General features: G+C 43.1%; 1 protein-coding gene across 5 annotated transcripts in view; it reads left to right on the top strand.

The window, feature by feature from the left end:
- The first annotated feature begins 7,241 nt into the window (after positions 1-7,241).
- QSER1 (glutamine and serine rich 1) overlaps positions 7,242-12,746 on the top strand; it is an 84,382-nt gene continuing 78,877 nt past the window's right edge. For 2 of the 5 annotated variants that reach the window (XM_058688565.1, XM_058688566.1), the window contains exon 1: positions 7,242-7,586. In XM_058688565.1, coding sequence (XP_058544548.1) covers positions 7,396-7,586 — 191 coding nt within the window. In that variant the 5' untranslated portion in view covers positions 7,242-7,395. Of the gene's footprint in view, positions 7,587-9,245; positions 9,428-12,746 lie in introns of those variants that run through there. The other 3 variants (XM_058688568.1, XM_058688570.1, XM_058688567.1) reach the window with 3 other exon arrangements.

Raw genomic sequence — 12,746 nt, forward strand, 5'->3', positions numbered from 1 at the left:
GAGGCGGCAAGAATGACTGAGCAGGGAGTGGAACTGGGCAAGAGGACAAACTAAAGGGTATATTATCAAAGTTGTTGCTGTTAGCAACAATGGCTCCCTTCCACTAGGACCACTGAGAAGGGTGCAAAATGCCTCCCATAGCAACCCATCTGGAACCCGGGAGGCTGACTTATTCACTGACTTCTGTTCTCTATGATGGGAGAGATGCAAACTCCTCTACACTCCAGCAAGCTCCAGTGGTGTCACAAAAAGTGGAATACAGAAAGACACATGCAGTGTCTTGGGATAGAATGCTGTGAGCATGAGGTAAGTCAGAACTGTCTCAGAGGTGAGCCAGGGGATGTGATGTGGGCACCAGAGGGGCCTGCTATAACATGTCATGAGCAATGCTTCCTCTGAGTTTTTAAACTTGTGAGAAAGCAGTCACATTACATGAGCAGCATAAAAATGAGCACATACACATAAATATAATAAAATTGGTATAATGAATAGTCCAGCGCTTACCTTGCTACTTTCATAAATGTTCTCCATGAGTGGATTTGTGTGTGTGCATGCACACGTGCATAACTATGAAGAGACTGAGTTTCATTTTCTGCCTTGAACAGAGCCATCACTCCATAGAAGCAGAAAAAACTTGAAGATACATTGAGCAAGAAAGTATAAGTTTCCCCAGAATTTGCAGGTATTTGGGAGAAGTTTTGGACTTCCACAAGGTATGTGAGCCTACCATATCTAATCTTAAGTAACTGAGAAATTCCATATGACAAAATTGAATCTGTTACCAAGTAATGAGATGCTAGTAGTTAGTAACTATATACTAACATTAACATGCATGAAAGGGGTGCTGGGTGGCTCAGTTGGTTAAGTGTCCGACTTCGGCTCAGGTCATGATCTCACAGTTCGTGAGTTCGAGCCCCCACGTTGGGCTCTGGGCTGACGGCTCAGAGCCTGGAGCTTGCTTTGGATTCTGTGTCTCCCTCTCTCTCCCCTTCCCTTGCTCATGCTCTGGTTCTCTCTCACTCAAAAATAAACATTGAGGGGCGCCTGGGTGGCTCAGTCGGTTAAGCGGCCGACTTCGGCTCAGGTCACAATCTCGCGGTCTGTGAGTTCAAGCCCCGCGTCGGGCTCTGTGCTGACTGCTCAGAGCCTGGAGCCTGTTTCAGATTCTGTGTCTCCCTCTCTGACCCTTCCCCGTTCATGCTCTGTCTCTTTCTGTCTCAAAAATAAACGTTAAAAAAAATAATAATAATCATCTTTAAAAAAAAATAAACATTGAAAAAAAATCGTGCATGATAATTAGGTGAAGTGTAGACCACTCGGAACTAGCTTCCTTTCCCACTACCATATCTAGGGCTTTGGGACAAAGGGAACAGAGAAGTAACAAGGGAGAGGATATAAACCAGCATTGCAGGGGGCTTTCTGTTCAGGCAGAGCATGCTTTAGGGTCTTAAACTTAGGCTGTAGCTGAAGAATCTAGAGACTTGAGAACACATGCTCTACCATCCCTGGTTGAAGTTCAGTCCTTCAGCAGCAAAACCCCTGGAAAGTATTTGCCTCACGTTGTATTTATAAACAAGTAGGACAACAGGAAAATAGTGGGACTGTCTTAAGTAGTGAAATGTTTTTTCTTTTCTTGTTGTTGTTGTTGATGGTGGTGGTGTGTATGTATGTGTGTAAATCTATGAAGGGCCTGTGCTTCTCATGTTGGTACACCGATGTTCCATCTAGCCTGAAGATATAAACTACAGTGGGACATTAGGAAGGGCAAGGGAGTGTTTTCCATGGTTTTGATCATGTTATTCCATGCTTAAAATGTTCTCATGGCTCCTTAATGTGAGGAAATTTACTAAAGTAATTGTTTTGGTATTGGGCCAAATATGTGATTTGAACATAAAAATAAATAAATATGGCAATGGATTATAATCCTGTGTTCAAGGACCCCCCCAAGACCACCTTCACATTAAAAATCAATAAGTATGGTAACAGATTATGACCCACCCCCGCCAAGAACACCCTCATGTTCAATAATTTATTGTAGGAATTCAAAAGTCAGAGAAGTTGTTATACTGATGGTTATAGTTTATTACAGTGAAAGGTACAGATTAAAATTGGCAAGGGAAAATGGCACATAGTGCAGAGGGTAAGGGAGACCAGGTGCAGCTTGCAGTGTTCTGCCCAGTAGAGTCCTGTGGGCATTAATCAGTGAAGTACTGCCAACCAGAGAAGCTCACCTGAGCCTTGGTGTCCAGGGTTTTTACTGGGAGTGGGTCACATAGACATGACTGACTGCTCTGGTGGCTGACCTTAATTCTCCAGCCCCTCCAGAGGTCAAGCTGATACTGTGTGGTCCAAAGACCCCCACCATAAACCACATCATTAGCATATCTGGTATGAACCAAGGCCTCAGGTAAACAAAGATACTCTTAATGAGCAGGGTATTCCAAGTGCTTAGAAGTTATTGCCCTGGAACCTGGCAAGGGCCAAATCTTTCTTTACAATGTATAGGATTTGGACAAACTGGACCTGCTTAGTTAATCCTTTACTACACAAGTCCATCGAATAAGAATCCATGAGTCTGTACTGAAATAGATAAGGAAAATTCCTTCCTGTAGAAGAATGATCACCTATTATAGAACAAATGATGGAGTTAGAAAAATTACTGTTTGGTAAACATAATAATAGTTGCTTCAAGAAAGAATCACTAGTGGATGTAGCACTGAGTTGATTGGTGACCCCCTAAAAGATGTGTCCATGTCCCAATCCTCAGAACATGTGAATGTGACCTTATTTGATAGAAGGGTCTTTGCAGATGTAATTAAATTAAGATCTCATCTTGAGATGAGATCATCCTGGATTACCCAAGTGGGCCCTAAATCCAATGACAAGTGCTCTTATAAAAGACATAAGAGAAGGGGTACCTGGATGGCTTAGTCAGAAGAGTGACTCTTGAGAAAAAAAGAAAAAGAAGAGCAAATCTTGATCTCCAGGTCATGAGTTCAAGCCCCATGTTTTAGTAGAGATTACTAAAAATTAATTAATTAATTAAAACGAAACCCCCAAAATGTAAGAAAAGACAGATATACAGAGGAGAAGGCCTTGTAAAGACTGAGACAGAGATTGGAGTGCCATGGCCACAACCCAAGGAATGCCACCAGAAGCGGGAAGAGGAAGAGATGAATTCTTCCCTAGAGCCTTCAGACAGTGCACACAGCCCTGCAGACATCATCATTTCAGACTTCAGAATTGTGAGACAGTAAATTTCTGTTGTTTTAAGCCAGTTAGTTTGTGATAATTTGTTGCAGCAGCCACAGAAACTAATAAGGAAGCTAAAACCAGTGGTAAAAGAAGAATGCCTCAGGAATTCATGTAGTCTTAAAGTGCCCACAAGATATGTATTAATTATAAATTTTTTGTTTATTTTTTGAGAGAGAGACAGTGCAAGTGGGGGAGAGGCAGAGAGAGAGGGAGACACAGAATCTGAAGCAGGCTCCAGGCTCTGAGCTGTCAGCACAGAGTCCCATGTGGGGCTTGAACTCACAAACCATGAGATCATGACCTGAGCCGAAGTCAGATGCTTAACCAACTGAGCCACCCAGGTGCTCTGATACGTATTAATTATAAAGGAAAATATGGTAACTCTTCAGTGGAGAAACCTGGCAGGACCAAGCTTATGGAGTTTTGGAGTCAAACAAACATAGGTGGCCTGAAGCTTCACTTGCACCATCATCAATTTGTAACTTAACTTCATTAGCCCTCAATTTCCTGTAAAATGGAGGTGATAAAAACCAATACCCACATCTTAAGGATATTTTGAGGATTAAGTGTAATAATCTATGTAAAGCCCATAGCACAGGACCTAGCACATACATATTCAATATTTACTGGTTTTTCTTTTTTTTAAAGATTTTAGTTGTAAGTACTCTACATGCAACGTGGGGCTTGAATTCACAACCCCAAGATCAAGGGTAGCACGGTCCAACAACTGGGTAAGCCAGGTGCCCCTATTTATTGGTTATTTTGATGAGAATAGCTATCATCTACAGAATGAGGTTAAAATTTCCTGTAATCTATTCAAAGAGATAAGAGATACACTCAATGAAAGACTTCATGATCAGGCCATACCTGTATCTTTCCAGGTCATACTTAAATTGTTCTTCATCCCCAGACCTCCTGGTCTTCTACCATTCAAGCTTCCTTTTTCTAGACTCCTGATCAGCTAAGCCATTCATCAGAGCCTGAGTCCATCCACATCCATAGCTCAGACCATTTCTTTATACATACAAAATTGATGATCAAGTATGCTTCTTGAAGTTCTGCTCACTGAGAGGAATGTGCCTTATCACTGTCTTTCAGTGACACCTCTGAGTGAGGCTGTGGCTTCCAAAGAAGCAGGCTCTTCTGACTCCATTGCTAGCTCCCCAATGGATACGACAGGCAATGGAGAGCAGTCGAAGATGACTGATAGGGTTAAGCCTCATAGAGAAAGTAATAGTGGGACTTACTGTATTTCTGATGTTTTAATTTCTGATAATGACCTAAGGGACTAGAATTAGGGTTGTCCTGGCAAAGATGGGGCTTATGCCAGAAAAGAAAGGAAAAATGAATAACTAAGCCCCCTCCATCATCAATCCATTTCCCACTCCCGATATACTTGGTAAAACCACAAACTTGACCTCCTTGGATCTTTCCAGTTAACAGCTGGTCTGTTTGTAACATTAAAATATATAAACTCATTGACTGCATTTCCAGTTAGGCAAGCCCAAATTCTGCTTTTCCCAACAAACTAATAAACAAGGCTGCCTCAGTGGAGATGGAGTTCCACTGTTCTCTCCTCCATCTGATTGCCTCCATCACCTTAAAGCAAGTGGCTGAACGCTGGGCCTCTGTTTCCTCAACAACAAAATAAGGGTGATGAACTACCCAGTCTAACTCCAATCTCCCTACAAGTTGAAATACTTTGTGATTTTTCTAATGGGAGGGAGGAAAGCTGGAAATGTGAGGACACCGTTCACGATATATTCTGAGGCATTAATAACTCCTAGACAATAAACTCAGAAGGAAGTGAAGATGGAGGTGAGGAAGAGGAAAGACTCCTTCTGAAGTGTAAGATTTCAATTCCTCTTGCCACCAAACTGTCTTTGATTGCATTGATTTTCAAAACTTGCCCCCAATTTTAGAATTGCGATAGAAATAGCGGGCAAAGGAACATCATATATGATGACAGAGAATATTATTTTTAAAATATTCACCAAAAAGTTCCCTTAATTTCTTTTCTGATTTATATGACATAAATAAACTACATAATGGTGTGAGGGACTATAAAGGTTTTATTACCACTTGTTTGGTATTGCCTGCATATCTGAGTACCAGTTGTGGGTATCTCAAACTAAGTGCCATAAAACATTTACAGCATGCCACCCCACTTCCTACACTTTCCGTGAAGACAAAACTTGAGTGCTCACAAAAATACTTATAAATGTAATAGTAGTGAGAACTTTCTTCTTTTATTTAGATTACAGATCTCCAGTCTGTAGCAAGAAAAATAAATGTTGTAAGGAAGATTTATGTTACTTCTCGGCAGGATCTCAGATTATCTGGCAAATTCCTTCCCCAAGGAAAACTACTTTTCAAAGAAACCCTCAGTAAATGCATACTGGAATTAACATAAAATTGGCAAGATCACTTGTGTCTAGGCGTTGGAATTCATTTGTAAATAACGACTGCTCACTTCCTTGCTTCCCCACCCGGGGACCAGACTCCCAAGCATTACAGGTGCCGAAAGACTTAGAAAAAGGAAGGAATAGGAACAAAAGGATGTTGGCGCCAGGAGGAAAACAGAATCTCCCAGAACAAAAATAATCTCAGAAGGAATAGCAGAGTCAGTATCAGGTATTACCGAAATTTAAACTGGCTCTTAAAATGGTGAACAGTTTTATTAACTAGGTCTTCTATTATGCCTGTCTGTTTAAACTTTTAAGCTTATCTTGAGGGGCAGATTTCGGTGCTAAGCACGTAATAGTTATTAAACTAATATTGACTTTTTTAAGGGTGATGGTCAATAAATATAAACTTTACTGTTTAACTTTTACTTTATGCCTTAAGGACCAAACGATGATTTCTATGATCCCTAAAGTTCACTACTCGTGAGTTATAGAAGAAACACAGCTCTGATATAAACACAGAAGATCTTCAAATAATAATTAAATTAACCCCTGCCAAACAGCGTGGTCAGATAGGAAATGTTTGGGTAGAGTCTTGCTGAAGTCCCAAGACTCAAACAAAAAACTCCAACACAAAGTGTGAACAGTGAGTTTAAATATATTGTAATTAAAGTCATCCAGATGGTAGTTGGATTAATCAATGAAGAGGCAGTATTTACCTTGGGATAGAAGATTCTGAAATCCAGAATGAGAAAATCCCTAAGGTGGGGGTGGGGACAGTTAATAGGAGCCCCTGGGAAAGGTCTTTTCAACGAGGATTGGAAAATAATACATTTGAATTTGAATCTCTTTGAATATAAATCTCCCCTAACAGCAGGAAAAGGGTCCTCTAGCCCAGCAAGCTTTGTGCAGGAAGGGAGTAAACGGAACTGTAAAACAGCCCGCTCAGCTGTTTCTGGTTTGGGACTGGGAGCAGAGAAAGAAATCGCGATGTGGGAACTGAGTATTTGAGACACTCAAAATAACTCGAAGGGTCAAATAACGAACTCCAGGCAAAGCGTTGACAAGCCTCCCCCTTTGTAGCACCTACGCTGGGTTTCCGCTCAATTTCCCCTCCCTCGCGCTAGGACAACTGCAGGCGCGGCCCCTTCCCACGCGGGACGCGACGAGCGTGGACAGCTCCCCTTGGAGCAGCCGAGGGCGGGAAGTCCGCGGCCCGTTGGCTACGGCTGGCGGGCAGCCCTCCGGGTCCCCGAAGCCGGCTGGGCCGGCAGGCCTCGAGCCTTCGCCCCGGCTGGCCTGAGAGAGGCGGCCGGTGGCGGCAGAGGCCTCGCGGGCCGCCCGTCTGGCCCGCGAGCGGCGAGCGCGGGGCGCCGAGGGGAGGCGGGGCGAGGCCGTGGGGCGGAGGGGGGGCGGGAGGTGCATCCTGGGAAATCCACCAACATGGGGCGAAGCGGCCACCGCCGCCGCCGTGAGTCCCGGCCGCGGATGCCGCTGCTTCCCTGACGCCCAGCTGGGGCCTCGCGGCGCGCCGCGGCCTGGGTTCCCCCGGCAGAGACCGGCCAGCGCGCCCTCCGCCCGTCCTCCCGCCGGGGCCATGTGAGGGGGCAGCTCCCTCCGCCGCCGCCTCCTCCTCCTCTTCCTCCCCCCGCCCCCTCCCTCCCCTCCCGCCCCCCTCACACTGGGCCCTAGAGGAGCCCCCACTGCTGCCCGCCCTCCCTACGCAACCCCCACGATGGACAGGAACTACGCGACCTCCGGCTTCGCGGACCCGCCGCCGCCGCCCGCGCCCCCCGCCGCCCCCGCCACCGCCAGCGCCGCCGCACCACCCCCCGCCCCCGCCTGGGCCTACGAACCCCGAGCCGCGGCGGCCGCCGCCGCCAGCAGCAGCTGCAGCAGCGGCAGCAGCCCCAGCCTCAAGGCCAGGTAGGGAGGGTGGGCGGCGGGGTCGTCGTGGGCCAGGAAAGGCCGGGGATGCGTTTGGGGCCTTCGCTCCTGTGCAGCGCCGCCCAGGGGTCTGGGCCGGGCGGAGAGCCTTCCACTCTTCTCCTAGCCCATGCCCGCGTCGGGAGAGGCTGCTAATGACTCCTGTGAGGTGGTCTTGGGGTGGGTGGGGGCGCCCAGTGCAGGATTCGCGCCCGGGGCTGCTCGGGGACTATGAGTAAAAGGGAGGGCTGGGCGGGAGTCGTGGGTCTCCGTCACCTCGCGGGTCTTGGGCTCTCTCACATGGTGAAGTTTGGGTTCGTGCCTGAACTCGGCGATCAGGGAGACCCGGGACTGGCTCCGGGGGGCCGAGGGGGGCTCTGAGGAGTTCCGGGCAGTGACATTCCATTGTATTGGAATGGACAATGTGGTTGGGGACCCCGGCAATGTGAGGGTGGGGGAGGCGCGAGAGGAAGAGGCGTCGAGCTGTGTCTCTGACATTGGGAGACCCGGGAGGGCTGGATTGCGGGAGAACCCCTGGGGCGTGGGGGCCCGGGAGAGGGCCTGGAGGGGCGCGAAAGCTGCGAAGGGGCTGGGTGACATATGTTTGCGGTGGTGGCCAAGACTAAGCTATTTCTCTTCCACGCGTTCAAAGTTACTGTTGGGTTTCCTCCCCTTTTAACAACAGCAGGAAGTAAGGGATCTTTTTTGCCTTCTGTATCTTGGGGAGACTAGGAGTTGGGAAGAAATTGGAGCGGGGGGTCAGCGAAGGCCGTAAAGGTTGAAGAACAGAAGCATGCTTCTCCATCTCGGCTTCTGAAACCCCGGTTCATTATGTAGAGCGGGGTTCGGTTCAAGAGTTCATCTTTGCTCCATCATGACCAAGAGAATCTAAAATGTTGACTCTTACTAGATATTTAAGCTCGCGGGAAATGTGTAGTAGTGCCACACTTTGAAATGGTCCATTTGAATGATAACTGGAAGGCGTGGTCTGCTTTGGACGATTCGGGAGCGGGGTGTTTTAAAGCCACCTCTGCCGAACAATGCAGAATCTGGTAGGTGCAGCTTCTGATTACAAGGACCAGGGAATCCTGGGTTGCTAATGACTTCATCCTCAGCTACCAACAGGAAGCTTCGTGGCTTTATGATCTCATCAGATTTCTTCACTATTGTCACAACAGAAGTGAACTTTTTTTTACTTTATATATTACACTGTTCTAGATTAATCTTCTTTGTTTTTATCAAAGTTCCACGTTCGTGATTTGGAAAATAATGTGTGAAGAGTAGCTGGTCTTTTGTCTTAAATACTACCTCGGGATGATTCTGAGAGAATGAGAAAAATTTGGTTCAAGAAAAGGGAAATAAGCTTTCTTAGAAAATTTTAGGTCCTTTGTTTAAAAGAGCTGGGATTTAAAAAATAATAATGTGATGTGCCAATTTGGAGCTAAATAATTGAAACTTTTCAGAAATAGTCATAACTTTGTATTATATACAATTAAGACATTTCAAGGAGTTTTATGAAAAATGTTTGGCACTTTTCCCATTGATTTTTTTTGATGCTAATTTTACTATTCGTTTTTCAAGTGGCTTTTGCATTGAGTACGATAATTTACAAATTAAAATTACTTTCTCTTCAGTAAACAGTAATGATAGGTATTTGTGTATCATTTTTTATGTTTTAAATTAAAAGTATTAGGTAAATGGAACAATTTCTACCTAGTTATTTCTGTTATTTCTTTTAGCAGAATACTTCTGAGGCAAGAAACTAAAATCTACTTGTCATATTTTCCAAATGTTATTTATCACAGTAACAAAGAATGACTTCCCAAACACATTTGAAAACAGTAAGTAGATTCATTTGGGACACGTAATCTAAAAGAGATTTATTTTCTGTTTTTTGGAAGATATTGATTCTTAAATGCTAAGCCCCCCCTTTTAAAAATATGTATTTTGGGGGTGGAGTCAACTAAATTTTAGCATAGAACATGCAGGTTTTCCCCCTCCCCCACCAACTTGCTTTGTTAACATCTTGTGTTAGGATCAGGCCATCTGTACAGGGCTACGCACACTTCTTAATTGTACCTCATTTTATTCTTCAAATTGTGCAATGTCCTCTTTCATTTCAGTTATATAGAAAATACTGAATCTGAAATATGGCTTGTAAGTCTTTAGCTATTCTGCATTTTTAGAAGCCTATTCATATTTTTATAACATTTTTAAAAGCTTTTTCATAATTCATATATCAGTTGAATGTTTTTGTTCCCCTTTGCGGCAGTTTCTTCTTGAAGGTGCAAATGAGTACTAGTGTAATGATATATGGATACTTATCCATAAAGAATTAGTCTGTCACCTTGTTTCCAGTAACCTATTCAGAAGTGAACAGATGGTAATGACATTCAGTTGTTACTGACATGGGATCTAACATCCTACTTGTGTCTTTGCTTGGTCCTGAGATGGAACATTTTCATCAGTTGATGGGAAAGAACGTGGTAAACAATTTTTCATTACTTTGAAATAATACTTTTTTGGTATAACAGCTCCATCAGATACGAGGTATTTCTCTTGTTTTACAATTAAAAAATAAAGAGCTAATGGGAAACTCCAACCGTTTATCTTAGGGTGTATAGAGGGTTTTCTGAATATTTCTGAATATATCTGAAATACTTGCTAAGTAAATGGGAAATTCAGGGATAAAAATTAGTCCTATAAATCTCCATTTTTTTTTTTGGTGTGTTCTTCGTTAGTTTTAGGGACTGAATGACTATATCTTTGCCTATCACCATGCATTTGGAAATACTTTTGTGGGGCTGTCTTAGATACCTTTGTATACCTTTTGGAAATAAGATGATCATCAGGAAGCTGCATACCTGCTGCCTTTTCTCTACCTGTTATTTATATCATGTACAGAACATCAAGAGGCTGTTTCCATCATAGTGATGATAGATATGTTTGTATTTGAATATGTACCAGAAAGTGACTAAATAAAAATGCTTTGTTTAAAGTAGGTTTATATCTGTTTTTGTAATTTTGTCACTTGAAACAGTCTATTTTTTTGCCACCAGTTTTTAAAATTTCCTGATACATAAGTTCTTTCTGATCGTATAGAATGTGTAATGAGTAGGGATAAGTACCCCTCCAAAAACCAGAAAAATAATTAACTTCTCTAAAACTGGTCAGCTATCTTGAGGACTTTTTGGGTAAGTTTTAAATCTAGAGTTTCTCTCAAGGCTTTTGGGAAAAGACCTTGTAAGATCACAATTTATGAGTAGAGACAATCCCAAATTAGTGAAGGGTTATTTCAAACAAACTTTTGTTATTCACAAAGTATTTTCTCATAGAGACCATGTTGTAAATAATAATAGATATATTTACTGAGCTAATTTGTGCTAGTTACTGTTTTAAGTGATGCATATGTGCATGCATACACAAAACACACACACAAACATGCTTAATCTTAATCCTCTGAGGTAGGTATTATTTTTACCTTTTATGAATGAGGAAACTAAGGCATAGAGGCATTAAGTATAACTAAGTCAAAGTATAATTAAGTGTAATATATTTATAGCCACCTAGTAAATAGGGGAGCTGGGATTTAAACCTGGGCATTGTGGATCTGGAGCCTGCATGTTTAATTACTATATTGGACTACTTCATGGTAAGATAGTCTAACAATGTAATCTGCCTATATTATGAGTTAAATGAGCTTTTATAGCTGGCCTAGAAACCTACCATCATTAGTATCCTTATTTCAGTGTTCATGTCACTGTTGACCTTTTTTTCCCAAGGGAAATGTGCTTTTTTTTTTTTTTTTTTAATTCTTTTAAATGTTTATTTTTGAGAGAGACGGAGTGTGAGCAAGGAAGGGGCAGAGAGAGAGAAGGAGACACAGAATCTGAAGCAGGCTCCAGGCTCTGAGCTGTCAGTACAAAGCAATGCAGATCTTGAACCTATGGACCGTGAGATCATGACCTGAGCCGCAGTCAGTCGCCCATCTGACTGAGCCACCCAGGCGCCCTGAAACATGCTTTCTTTTACTTTAATAGCACTGTACTTTGCTGGTTTTCCTCTTACCTTTCTAACCCACTGCTTTTCCCTGTTCTTCATTAATTCTTCCTCTTCTGATCTCTATGTGTCGCTTGCTCAGGACTTTGAACTGATACAATTTCTTGTGCTTTCTCCTGAGGATAATTACATCCATGCTATGACTTTTGCTTTTTTAAGTTTATTTATTTATTTTTGAGAGAGAGAGAGAGAATGAGCTGGGGAGGGTTAGAGAGAATCCAAAGCAGGCCCACACTGTCAGTGCAGAGCCCGATGTGGGGCTCAACCCCACAAACCGTGAGATCTTGACCTGAGCTAAAACCAAGAGTCGGGTGCTTGACTGACTTAGCTACCCAGGTGCTCCATGCCTATGACTTTAAATACCATCTCTGGAGATGCCTATGTATATGTCTAAGGCACAAACCTGTTCTGATCACCTAATCACATAACCAGCTACCTCTCTGAGCTTTTACTTGGGTATATAAGGACCATTTAGTGATGAACTCCTGCTGTCCCCACCTATTTCACCTCTGCTTCTCTAATGAGGCCTGTCTCAGGAAGTCACACTTTTGTCCATATAGTTACCCAGGTCAACCTGGGAGTTGTGTGTGCTTAGTCACCAATCCCTCCTGCTTTTTTTTTAATCTCTTAAATATATCTTGAAATTGTCTACTTCTTTCTACTCCTTTCCCTTCTACTGCTCCACCCTGATCCAAGCCACCATTATTTTTCACAATAACTGCAGTCTCCTCCAAACTAAACAATCTTTAACCTTTTCTTCCTTCAGTTAACTCTTAGAGAATTCAGACTGATTTTTTTTTTTAAACATAAATTTGCTAGTTTGATTATGTTGCCCCTTTGCTTTATAAAACCTTTCCATGGTTACTCCTGCATCTTAGGATCAAGTTTTTAAAATTTATAAAAACAATGTATATGGCCCTGCATTTACTGGTCCATTTTAAATTCCTTGGGCCATTCTAAATTCCTTCCTACCTTAAAACTTTCATACATGCTGTTACCTCCACTTAGACAACTCACTCTTTCCCTCCCTCTTTACCTGACTTCTTAAGGTATTTATGTCAGAGACTCACTGCCTTCCAACCTCTGTCCCATGTTGTTTTG

This window comes from Neofelis nebulosa, chromosome 10 (genome assembly GCF_028018385.1).
Source record: "Neofelis nebulosa isolate mNeoNeb1 chromosome 10, mNeoNeb1.pri, whole genome shotgun sequence".
NCBI lineage: Eukaryota > Metazoa > Chordata > Mammalia > Carnivora > Felidae > Neofelis > Neofelis nebulosa.